The sequence below is a fragment of the Cryptomeria japonica genome, chromosome 3 (assembly GCF_030272615.1).
Source record: "Cryptomeria japonica chromosome 3, Sugi_1.0, whole genome shotgun sequence".
NCBI lineage: Eukaryota > Viridiplantae > Streptophyta > Pinopsida > Cupressales > Cupressaceae > Cryptomeria > Cryptomeria japonica.
The window spans coordinates 919,613,806-919,627,238 of NC_081407.1; the positions used below are offsets into that span (position 1 = coordinate 919,613,806).

At 33.7% G+C, this 13,433-nt stretch overlaps 1 protein-coding gene across 2 annotated transcripts; it reads right to left on the reverse strand.

The window, feature by feature from the left end:
- Positions 1-7,378: 7,378 nt before the first annotated feature.
- On the reverse strand, positions 7,379-12,204 carry LOC131040221 (axial regulator YABBY 5). Of its 2 annotated transcripts, none has more exons than XM_057973098.2 (8): positions 11,803-12,204; positions 11,531-11,666; positions 10,535-10,645; positions 9,037-9,142; positions 8,822-8,870; positions 8,634-8,709; positions 8,469-8,537; positions 7,379-8,216 (listed from the first exon to the last, which is right to left on the reverse strand). In XM_057973098.2, exons 2-8 carry the CDS (start codon positions 11,603-11,605, stop codon positions 8,142-8,144), a joined length of 561 nt encoding a protein of 186 aa, XP_057829081.1. In that variant the 5' UTR covers positions 11,606-11,666; positions 11,803-12,204; the 3' UTR covers positions 7,379-8,141. The 2 variants fall into 2 exon arrangements, with proteins under 2 accessions (XP_057829081.1, XP_057829071.1); XM_057973088.2 differs by having other exon boundaries at positions 11,531-11,669; positions 11,803-12,202.
- Between the last annotated feature and the right edge of the window lie 1,229 nt (positions 12,205-13,433).

Sequence of the window (13,433 nt, forward strand, 5' to 3'; positions counted from 1 at the left end):
ATAAGATTGAGAGGTGTAAAAGGAGGTCGGCTATGATTAGAGGGTAGGTAAAAGAAATAATAAAATAATGAAAGGGATAGGTAGTGTATGAATTAAGAGATGAATGACATGTGTCATGGGTAGAAAAGGTTAAAGAATTAATTAAATAAATAAAGATTTATTTAATTAATAGAAGAAGTGAGATCAATTAAATAAATAAAATATTTATTTAATTTAGGAAAAGGATAATTTAAATAAATAAATGTATTTATTTAAATGAGAAATAAGGCTAGAAGAGGATAAATGAATTAATTAAATAAATAAAGATTTATTTAATTAATAGAAGAATTAAGCTTAGATAATTAAATAAATAAAATATTTATTTAATTAGACTGGACAATTTTAGGTGTCTACAACTATAGATATATAGACAAAACCGACAGTAAAGGAAAGTGTACAGTCTATACCAACACAAACTATTTTTGAGCAAGGCAATGTACAAGACACTGTGAATATTGTGGATAATACTCCACCGACAGTAATGTGCTAAAGAAGATAAGGTAAAGGGAATTGAGTCTACACCGGCAGTTCATATTGATTCCTCAGCAAAGGTTTTGGCAATTGACACTTCTCAAGTTGAGAAGAAACCGGTCACTGAGATGAGTCCAACTGAGTTAATGGTGATGGCTACTCAGAAACTATTAAAGGAGGGATCTGCAGATAAGGGAATAATAGATCAATCAGTTATAGTATTGCATAAATTAATCCCTGATTGTCAGATTGAGAATGAAACAAGCCCTTTCGGCAAGCTTAAGGAATTAACTGAGTACATATCTAACAATTTTCAATCACTACAACAAATATTAGACTGGAAGGCATTAGAAAGATTTATTGTGGCTAAGAAAGCTGCCTTTGACAAGATCATTGAAATAGAGAAAAATAAAATTAAAGCTAAACTCATTCTTATTGAGAATTGTTTGAAACAATGTACAAATATCTACAGGGTTTGTTGTCACATAGAAATTCTTAAAGCAAATGTAGATAGCAGATTAAAGGAATTACATGATAAGGTAGCTAGCATTGCAAATTATTTTGATGGATTAACAACATTGACAACATCTATTGATGGACAAATTTTGTCCTTGGAGAACCAAATTTTTGCTTTTGAGAAGGAGAGAGATAAAATCATTCGGCGAGAAAGTAGTCTTAGAGGATTGGTGAGTCCCAAATTGGATTCACTAGGTGTACATAAAAGAGAGTGTATGGACATGATTTCTAAACCCACACCGGAAGAAGTCAAAGGGAAGGAAACGTTGGCACACTTACTAAGTGGACTAGCATCCATATCTGAAACTTTCAAAACCAGCTGGGATACATACCTACAGTTGTTGGACAAGGCTTATCCAGAAATTTTGAATTTAGTCAAGCTTTGGTAAAACAAACATTATTTATTCATTCTTTTGTTCTGAATTTTTTCAATTCTTTCACCAGTCTTTGGCATTGATGCCAAAGGGGGAGTGTATATATGTGAAAAATATCAGACAGGAACACATGGGAAGGACATTAGAATATCAAAAGGAGTGTATTTCTTAGGGGGATCATATTTCAGTTGAACCGGCAAGGAATCCATTTTTCACATGAGTGTTGCCATTAATGCCAAAGGGGGAGATTGTTGGCAATTGACACTCATCTGATTCATTTTGTTGTCATTGATGGCAACAAGATCAGATGGGAGTCATATACTGGCATCAGGAGGCATTTACCGATAAACATCGACATTGGAGTATCTAGGATTACATAGGGTTACACTGGCACTGACACAGACACCGGCACCGGCATCAAGTACTTCTAGGAAGTCGACATCAAGGAAGATTTATTTAGAAAATCATTTTGTAATTATTCTTGAGGCCGACATTGAATATCTTTTATAATGTATTGTAAGCCGACATAAGGCATATTGTTTGTAATGGGTATGTAGGTCAGTTTGCTAGGTCATTTTGTACTATGTGTGACATAGGAGACTATAGCAGAACTGTATAATGCAAAGTATATATATGTAGATCATTTGTATGCGAATGTTATATCATGCAATGATCTATAGATAGTTTGGAAAGCATTATTGGAGGAGAAGAGATACCGGTATTCGTGTTTAGGGTTTATGAACCGGTACAGAGCAGAGCCAGAACCAGAACTCTATTTGGCATAACAGATGCATTTGGTGAGTTCATTTTCATTGTTTTACTTCAACAGAAGCTTGTAGTCAGTGAGACTATTTAATGATGAGCAGTGTGCCTTCCTGCATGTGCAGGCCCCCATTATATATAGTATCCTTTCATATGGCCAGTGAACTGATATTGTGGGTCACAAATCCCACCATGGTTTTTCCTCTTTGAGATTTTCCGTGTATAAATTCTGTGTGTTATGGTGTTCATTTATGTGGATGATTTATTTTCTTCAAGTTATATGTTTTATTTGTTTATCGGTTTATATGTGTATGGTATAAAAGGATAAAATCTTATTTTACCGGCAGAACACTAATTCACCCCCCCCCCCCCCCCCTTCTTAGTGTTCTTGGATCCCAACAAGCTGCAATGTGTCCAATTTTGTTGCATGCAAAACATTTCAAAGGTAATTTACCTGTATATTTACCAGTACCTCTGGGCAACCGCTTGGCCAACAATGCTTCAAGCTCAACCAAACTGTCTTCATCGTCAACTTCTCTACTAGATCTAGATTCATAACTGTGACTGACATCTCTACTTTTCCTCATGAATAGATGGGTTAGAAACTGAAGCTCTAAATGCAGACTCAGATTTATGAACACTACCATCATAACCATTTAATTCAAAAGCAGTAAGCTTACCAATGATGGAGTCAAGGGTTACCTTAGTTTTGTCAATTGATTTTAGCTCTCGAATGGCTACAACTTGGATAGCGTAGACTAGTAGCAGGGTTCTCAACACCTTACTAGCCACTGTAGCATCTTCCACTTTACCACCAACACTCTTGATCTCACCAACTATCTCTTTTATCCTCTGACCATACTGATGTATATTCTCACCTTCAGCCATCCGCATGTTATCAAACTTTCCTCTTAGACTCTCTTCCTTGGCAATCTTCACATGTTTATCACCACTATAAATCTATTAAATTTTCTTCCATACTCCAGACCATGGACATCTACATGTTCTGCATCAGACAAAGTACTAATAATAGCCTCCAATGCTTGATTGTTTTCTTGTTGCTCTTTCTTCAGATCATTAGTCATAATCCCACTAGGTGCAACATATTGAGTACCAACATGTTCCCAGTATTGATTTCCTAGACTCTTGATATAAATTTTCATTCTATCACTCCATATTCTATAGTACTCTCTATTAAACTTTGGACCTTCCTTCTTCATCATGTTCTACAAGATCTTTACCTTAAGTTGTTAGGCTTAGACCTTAGAGGACCTAAGAAGCTCTGATACCAATTGATGGTAAGATGAAAAAATAAGGATCTGGTCAACTAGTGAGAGGGGGGGTGAATCAGTAGATAGAAAAATTGATATAAACTTTCACCAATCTCATAATCAACTTCTCAAAGTAAACTTAGAACTAGCAAGTTAAACCATTGAACTATAAAAGCAATATCATTGTCAAGTTAAACCGGTTGACTGTTACAACAGATTAACAGTAAACAACTAGAAACTTCACAAACATCCAAATACTTTATCGACATAAGTAAAACCTCATTTCATATTGATGCCTGTTATCATAACTTATCAAAGTGGATTAAGCAGTTAAGCAATTCAACCATATAAAACATAACCACAAAAACATTCACCACTTGACACAATATTTTTGACGTGGAAACCCAAATGGGAAAAACCACAATGAGATGAGACTCACAAGTTAACTATCTGAACTCTTTTGAAGTTCGCCCTGTTAGGAGCCAAGCCTGTTAAAGCTTTACAAAAAGTCCTATTAAGAACAAATCCTGTTAGGGACCACCCGATTAAGGGATTGACTATAATGCCCTATTAGAAGCAATACCCTGTGAGGAGTAACCTTGGTAGAGGATTTGAAATCCAGGCTAATGGACCACCTGGTTAGAGGATTTTAATAACACTAAGCTTGTTAGAGCTTACCTAGTAAGGGGATTTTATTGTTGTAATTGTTAGAAAACAACAGGAGTTTGCTGATATGTTTGGATTGCACTACACTTGCTTGTTCAAATCATTTTCATGCTCCTATCTTCCTTTACACAAACTGCAGATACATCATCCGGTTTGGCAACCACACACTCAACTAAAACTTTGCCAACTCTGAAACAAAACAACTCATCGACCTTATAAACAAATCAATTAGGTCAGTAACACATCAAAAACCTAATTCTCTCATAGAGATTACAAACAAGTAGGTTCAAGTATGATCATTGGATTACATAACAATCTCTACACATCATTCAAGAAAGCCTCGACCGCTCCTTGATCACCGCTTCATCGAACTCAATAACTCATCATGCTCTTTGCATTAAATACAATATACTTTCTCATTCCCAAGACAAAAACTGTTATCTCAACACGCCAAAAACACTTTGAACTCTCTTCATACAATATGCATATGTGTCATAATCATTACCACTCATCATCAGATCATAAACCAATATAACCAATTCACCAAACTTAATCGGTTAGGGTTTAACAAATCAATATGTAGGGTTTATCGGTTCAACTCTCCAATACTTAGCAATACTGGTTCACTCCATAAACTTACCTACCGGTTACAGTTCCCTTCACTAGCTCTTCCTACCGGTTACAAAACAACAATATCATTACCGGTTACAATTGACATCAATGACAACATAACATATCATTAATGCAATCTTCATGCAAATGCCAACAGCCACAATATGATAATATTTATTTTTCTTAATAAAATTCATCAAGGGAACCAAAAGCCAAGGGTTGGCCCATGTTAAATTAAATAGATTTATTTAATTTTTACTACATAATGTAGGGTCAATCCACACAAATAATTAATATCTAACTTGAAAGACAATAATATTTTAATATATACTTTATGTTGATGTGCATAAAACTTCTACACGAAACCCTCACTAAGCAACAACATCACATCAATGACAAATTTATCCAAGCCCCTTTGACATCATTTTTAATATGTCCAACAATGTCCCCTTTTGTCATTGATGTCAACCTTATGAACATAATGCTCCCTCTATCTCTATTTCTCTCGCTTTGTATATCTCTCCCCATATAACATCAATGAAAAAGGGATTTCCAATATTTTTACAAAGAAGACTCTCCTCTTTTGTAATTCCTCCTCTTGACATTAGTGCCATCATTTTCCCTTTCCAATAACTCTCCCTCATCCTGGAATCAGTTTTAATGAATTGGCTGATCTATCCTTAAATTGTCTTCTCCAGAGAGTTAAAAAGATAATATAATGAATACCATCCTTGAATCCATGCTGCTTATCTTCAATTTTGTACATGAAGTGTAGTTTCCAAAAGTATATATTTATCTTTCTTTCGACTATCTTTCTCTTTCTTCCATTTTTAAACTCTTGCATATTTCCACTTTTTTTATCATGGTATTCTCTTTCATATTTTGTCTAAATGGTTTCAGCAAACCACTTCTACAAAATTGGACTATATGTCCATAATTTTTGCATTTATAATACATAAAATTATAATACAATACGTGGAAAAAGGAATTATCATTTCTTTTGGAAAACCCACAAGATCTTCTAATTTTGTTACAACCATAATTATATCTCACATGTGCTCTACAATATCACGCCTTGTGACCAAAATGATTACATGAAAAATACTAACCAAAGAAGGAATGATAGAACTCGAGCATATGAGTTTTTCTTAATGAATTATAAAGTTTCATTATATAATCAAGCAAGCACAAAGATCCTATTCTAAAAATAATAGATGAGTATTTTAGGAAAATGGCTCTATAGAAAGTGAAAATAAACTCTCGATTTATGTCAAATATAAGTATTGATGATTTATTTATTATTTACTCATATGTTGATGATTTGATTTTGCAAGCACTAACATAGTGTTAGAAATTTAAAATGCATTGAAGAATGAATTAGAAATGTTAGATTTGGATTTGATGCATTATTTCCTTGGCTTAGAACTAAGGCATGGGTTGATGACTTCTTTTGTTTCACAAGAAAAGTTGAAAACCAATGAAGGCACACTTGAATGTTTAGGAGAAGTTAGTCAAGGATGGTGGTAATGAAAACATAGATATGAAACTATACAAAAGTTTAGTTTGTATTCTTATGTACCTTATTACCACTAGACATGACATTATGTATGATGTAAGGTTCGTTTCATTGTTTAAGACAATTCTAGCTGAATTATTTTCATGTAGTGAAAAGAATATGTAGGAATATTTGTAGTACAACCATTGCTACTATTTTTTATGTCAATTAATAACATTGGGTTGGTTGGATATACAAACAATTATTAGACATGATCTATCGGTATTCTAAATCGTACTTCAGAATATGTACCCAACTTGGAAATGTGTGGATTTTTTGTCTTCAAATAAGAACTCGCTTTTTATTTTTATCCATAAGAACTCACTTATTTTACTACCATCAATATAAACATAATATACTATAGTGCCCTTAATTACATGTCAAGAAATTTTGTTAGAAAGAATTTTAACAAATTTAAGATAAAAAAGAAATGTATCAACAATTATTTACTTTACTGTTATAATAATTCAATTTCAATAGCAAAAAAGTCTAATTTTCAAAACTCATATTCAACATACACTAAAGTATAACATCATTTTATTAGAAATCTTATGAAAAAATAAATTTGAATTGACGTTTTTTTTAAAACCAATAATCAACCTATTACTTTGTTTACTTTAAAAAAAAGATTTTCAAGTATTACTAAATTATCTACAAATAGCAGAATAAAAACTATAATGCTTAGCATCAACCACCTTACTTAAATGTGCACCGCCTCATTTAATATCCACTACCTCATACATTTTAGAGTTTTGATTGCTCTCAGTTTGTTCCTCACTAGAAACTTCCTATTTTCAGCACCATTGCACCCTTTCTGAAAGCTTACTTTTTGGGTGGCAATTGATATAAACTAAATCGAATATAATAGAATTACTGTAACAGATTACATCTTCTCTTTTCTATTAAGATCATTCACACTCGTTTTTCTCTTAGAAAATTCAACAAAATCTAGGAACCAACAACCACTGTAAAGAAGATTATTCCAAACTATTTCAGATTGAGATAGGTTGATTAACTAATGGATTTCAAATTTAGATCAACTTACATGTAAAATAAATAAATTAAACAATATTATATCTAAAACAAAAACAAAAAATTACATAAAACTTATCTCTTCTACAATAACTTTGTTCTCCTCTTATATTTTTTGTAATGTTAATATCTTCTTTCATGCATAAAACACTACAACTATTGTGGGAGATACTACTGGTGACATTGTTTATACTATCAATTCTAGACAATAATACTAACGTTCTTTGATGTTTTGGACAGCTTACACAAAAAAGGTTTACATACAAACTGCAGTATTGTCTTCTCGAGGCGTGTCAAAAGGGTTGATAGCAACTGGTTAGCGTTACAAATTCAAATAAGCAAGCATTCATATGACATGTTTTTGATGATAATATTAGAGCTTGGAACTTTTCTTTTCCTTCAAAACCAGTATAGCCAAATGTTATGTACTAATGCATTTCCTCAGAAAAGAAGTATCTTGGAAAAGCATAACTGGCTTAACTAAATAAGTCCATCACCTCTAAAAGATTAAAGACTTTTAATATGAAGCCGCCTGATTTGATTCTTGATTTGAAATAATTTACTAAATTAAGAAAATAAAAATATACGCCAACCAACCCAAAGGCTAATACTGTAACTAAAGTTTGCAATGCACCAACTCTACAATGTTCCACTGTGTTTGTTCCCCCTTTCTCCAGAATGAGCAGATAAAATACTTTTCCATTGCCCAAATCCATTTTAGCGTCTAAGATGTTCACAACACATAACCCATAAGCTTTCTGATATTAGAGTTTGTGTACCCCCTTTGCGTGCTAGGTAGGTATAACTAGAACTTAGCCCAACAGCTAGAAGGGGTTCCTACAATCAGTATAGGTCTGCTCTCATCCTTCCATCGTTTATTGAACACAGAGAATCTGCCATGATGACTTCGTTGTCTTCCTGATAATTAAGTTTTGCAGACAAAATGAAAAATGATCAGAACAATTCATCTAATACATTTCAGCAAGAATTCAGAAACATGTTAAGAATGTATCCTAAATTCTGGTTCCATTGTAAGTAAAACCCAGGTGGGCTTCTGCTTGGGAAGGTTTACTAACATACACCTATACCAATGGTACTCTTAAATCTTTACAGAACATTAATATTTACCAAAGCTATCCACAAAATGTAGAGAGGTACAGTATAGCTTACCTTGCGACTGGTTGCTTGTTTGCTTTTTTCTATTGACAATCCGAAGTGTATATCAGGAAAATGAGCCCACTGTTTTAATCAAAAGAATGGCCAACCTTCAATCAATGGCATGGTATTGAATATAAGAGAAAGAAGGAATGAAAAAAAAGAGGCAAATGGTCTTACATTTTTAGCAGCGGCGCTGAAAGCATCCTTATGCCTTATGTCTGGATTATTGGCTTTGATTCTTTGAATCTCTTCCCTGCAATCAAAATTGCAAAACATGTTGTTGAAGGTATTGAAAGAGACTAAACCATAAAAGAAAACTTTGAAGATCTACGTAACAAGCAACCGTCTATCTTTGATGTTCTTACTTTATGAAACGATTGTAAGCTGATGGGATTCGCTGTCTTTTTTCTGGAGCTGCAAATAATTCAAGCAACAGATAGGAAATCTATGAAATGTTCGCATTATCGGTCTTAGAAACATTGGTATCTACTGTTTTTGTATTTAGAGTAATATGTTTTGGATCATTGTTGACTCTTGATTTAAGAATAATCACTGGTACTGGCAAAATAAATATACTTACGGGCACCAGAAATTGTGTTTGTGGCTTGGACGCCGACGTATGATTTAACTGTGTTCCCACTGCCCGAGGAAGAGGATGGTACATCTTTGCAACTGTCATTTCGCTTCTGATTTACAGGTCACGTAATAGCATATTAGTATTAACATCCTTTTACAGCATAGTTTTTAGCAAAAAGCGATATATTTATTGAGAGATTCTCAATATACAACAGGTAAATGAGTATATCCTTGTAATAAGAATACCCATCATCAAATGACTATGTAGGCAACATTTTCTCCATTAACCTTCTTTTCATTTGTACCATATGATTATAGCATCAGAACTGCAGCTGGCTAGCTAGATTTTCCCTTCTTCAAAACCTCCAGCATGACTACAACTAATATTTTATAATTTCTTCAAGTTCTGTGTGAACTATGCCTAAGATGGGTATAGCTACAGAGCATTCTATATTTGACATCTCCTAAACCTAATTTGGTTCTGTGTCATCAGAGCTTATAAACACACCATTCACTTTATTGCAAAGTTTGTTATAAAGGATTATAATTATTGCTATGTTGTGATGCTTCAATCTTCCTGAACTTTAATTTACGTACGGTTTTCATAGTCCATAAGAGCTTCAATCTAACTAAACATCGTTTGTATGTATATTTATCAACTGAAAGTTTTTAAAGTGTGGTTGTGTTTTGTTGAACTTTAATCTACATGAGGTCTTGAAGTGTGGTTGTGTTTTGTTGAACTTAAACTTACATGAGATTAACCTTAATCTGACTAACATTGTTTGTATGCATCTTTATCAACTGAAAATTTTGTTGAACTTTACCTTACATGAGCTTTCCACAGTGAGTTTCATTCTAACTAAACTTTGTTTGTATGTATCTTATACACTGAATTTTTTTTTAAATGTAATTGTGGTTGGATGGTTGATTCTTTTGTTGGTTTTGACACAGCTTAACTATCAGATTCTATAAACTACCTGATTTCATAAACATCATTAAAAACTTCCATTTCACAATTCATTTTATCTTCATAAGATTCTTACAAACTGAAAAAATGGCTCTATTTCCTATTAACTTATGGTTGCTTTGAATTTAATGGCTTATTCTGCCAAACCCACAATGCGGGATTTGCTTATGTGCATTTCATATCAGAATGTATGTTGCTTGGAAAACTATCATTCTTTTAATTCTTTTCCTATGTTTAATATTCAGCGCATAACTAATCGAATGGAGGAACCTTAAGCACTACAAATAGTAGCAATGGTAACAATGCGTTTGATCGATCATACAGATAATTTGAATTTATATAGGAAAACACGGATTGCGACCAATGAGAAATCATCGGTATGCCAAATCAAGCCAGGTAGCAACGATTATATGCATATATCTATACAATTTTATAGCCCTCGGACCTCTTCAGATTGCATTTGGGTTTCGAAAAGAGAAAAATAAGTTTGATTTCAGATCTAAAACATAGCTGTATTGTATTGAATGCTTTTTACCTGTTCAGATTCGAGGGGTACTGTGGCGCCCATGTTAACAGACAGAAGATGGCTGCAGTGACCGCATCGAACTGTGACCATATTGTATAAACTGTTTGATGGGACATTCACCTATGCATCACAACCGTCATTAGTACAAAGAGAGGGCAAATTCTCCTTAAAAAGAATTATGTACAAGATTCCTAGGGTTTTTAAACTAATTCTGTTTTCCTTCTATTTCTCAGCTTCATACAACAAACATCACTATTTACAATCCGAGCACTGCACAAGATTCTTTATCTTAGATACACTCGAATGATTCATTATCTAAAAGTACCCGATTCCTTTAGGGGGGAAACCAGATAGAGGGTTATGACCTGTAGTAGGGTTATAGGTTAGATTTGATATTACAAGGTTCGTTTATATTCCCCATGGACTGTCATGCTCACAGCCTTTTGCATACAACATTTCCCAAATGATTTTGACAAGATGAAATGAAAATACATTCCAACCATCAACTGTATTTCCTGTAGCAGATTAGGTCATGAATTCATTAACAGTTTCTTTTCTGAACAGATTACACCCACCCAACAGGTAAAATCAAATCAACGTACGGCAAATATTAAAATAGCTAGTAAGTATAAGAACAACTTCATCCCAACCAAAGCCCATTATTTTAATAAATGTCTAAGTCTGGTTCTGACACTATATTTTAATATGGGAACATGAGTAATGGAGATAAAGGTTTAAAGCGAGCCCGGAGAAAGAGGTAGCGTCAGATTCGGCTTCTGACCCGAACAAAACATCACAGCAAGCCCACAATTCTCTGATTACGAGTAAGCTGAGATTTGATAGGAAGAGGTTTTCACGCAGAGGGCCAGGAAAGAGTGAAAGAGACAAATATTCAGAGACATAAGCGGGATAAATGAAATGGCACTTTCAATGTCCTAATCAGAACCTAACTCTTGGAAACAAAAAGCAAAGAGCATGAAAAACTGAGGTGTAGCCGTCGTCTACCGCGAGAATGGTGCTGCAAAAGTTACAGTGCACGTAGCACAGATGCTCAGAAGCAAAATCAATACAGCTAGACATTGTGCCCGGATGAAGCGCCTTGTAATCCTCTTTCTTCTCTTCTGCGTCTTCTCCTCCTTTTCTTCTGCATACAAGAAACAAATTAGAGTTCGATACTTGTTGCTCTCTCCCTGCAACAAATTGAATCCAGATCAATGAAAAATTGTTATATCTAAATGGGGATCTTAGGGTTACAAGCTTTATCCTTGTTTGCAGACCTGTTTTAGCCCATAATTGGTACTAATTCTAGGACGGCTATTAGGGACTCCGTTTTAGCACATTTCCCCATAACAGCAGTATTTTTTTTTTTTTAACAGTACAGAACTCTGCTTTACCATTGTTAGAAAAGCAGAGCTCCGACTTCTGCACTCACTGCAACATCATATTACTGCTACATTTGCTACCTTAACTTGGGTTTCAGCGTGGTTAAGCTATCTGAATCTTAAACTATGTGCTTGTATTTTTATGCACCGAAAATGACAGGTCTGAAAGTCGTTTAGGATGGGTCGCTCTCCATGCTCTGCTTTGGGTTTTGAAGAGCTCTTAACCCAGTTGGTGGGTTTGTTTGATATGCCTCTAATTTCTCTTCAGCTAACATGCTAGAAATTCAATCTGAATGAAACAGCAGATACGATACATTTCACTCTTTATCTATAAATCTATACGATCCATATCATATCTTTTCAACTGGAATCTTATCACTTGAAGGAATACCTATATCTACGCAATGCAATAAACAGAAAATCTAATGCATACGGACACCCAACACACTAAATTTCTCTTTAAACGCGTTTTATTAACAAAATCATTGAGATTAGGTTCTATTCTCTTCTCATTCATCACCTAGGAGTTGTAGCACCAGAAATTTAATTCAAAACCTCTGTATCAGATGGGCCAAGCATGTGAGCTTGTGGCTGCCTTTACATCAACTGTGGTCAAACAGGCGATTAAAGCTGAATTATACGGTACGATGCTTTCCACGTTGCTGCTTCGACATCAAAATGGGCGATCACTAAAAGCATAGTGGTAGGGACATTCCTTAAAATTGTAATACAAATAAAATATTGTCCTTTAGATCTCTTATTAAAATTAGTATTCCCAATAGAAGTTTTTCAAATCAACTTTACAAAGATTCTTCAAAGTTGATGATCTATTGTATGGTAAAATTTGTATGGAGATAACTTGTATTAATTATCTATATTAGGAAAAACAAAAAAAAAAATGTTTATATTAAAATAATTTTTTGATCAGTGAATGTTCAAAGGTTATATGTATATGGTTAATAAAGATCAATGAAATTTTCAAATTCTATGAGGGTCTATATGTAGTTTCAAGTAGAGATACAGAAATCTTCAAAAAATACTAAGTTATCTAGAATTTGGGACCACTTACATGGATAGTTGACTGGTAGAGAAAAGGAACAACCACAACCAAGTTTTTAACAGAAGATCTAACTATGAATCCAAAGAAAAAATCCAAACCACATGAATAGTAGACATAGATCATGCATAGTTTATCTCAATAATAGAAAGAGAGAGAGAAGATGATGTGTTAATGTTAGTTGATGTAATACAATTTGAAATAATGTTGCTAATATTGAGGAGAATAGATAGTCATATAGAGAATATAATAGGCATTTCATCTTGAATTTATAGTTGAAACTAACTTATAAAGTTAAGTGAATGATAATAAAATATGGTATGATCTATCCTCTCAATGTGGTGTCCTAATAATTGAATTTAACTTTCAAATGTTATACACAAAGTTATTTTTATGCACATAAGTATCTCTAACATATGATCCCTTGTATGCTAATAGGACCTATATATATTCCTATTGTAATTGGTGG

Coding starts and splice junctions, on each gene's coding strand:
- LOC131040221 (XM_057973098.2), bottom strand. CDS start 11,605: ATGTCTAGCTGTATTGATTTTGCTTCTGAGCATCTGTGCTACGTGCAC. Junction 10,646..11,530: donor TTTGCAGCACCATTCTCGCG/GTAGACGACGGC, acceptor TGTGATGCATAG/GTGAATGTCCCATCAAACAG. Junction 8,710..8,821: donor GCTTACAATCGTTTCATAAA/GTAAGAACATCA, acceptor TTTTGATTGCAG/GGAAGAGATTCAAAGAATCA.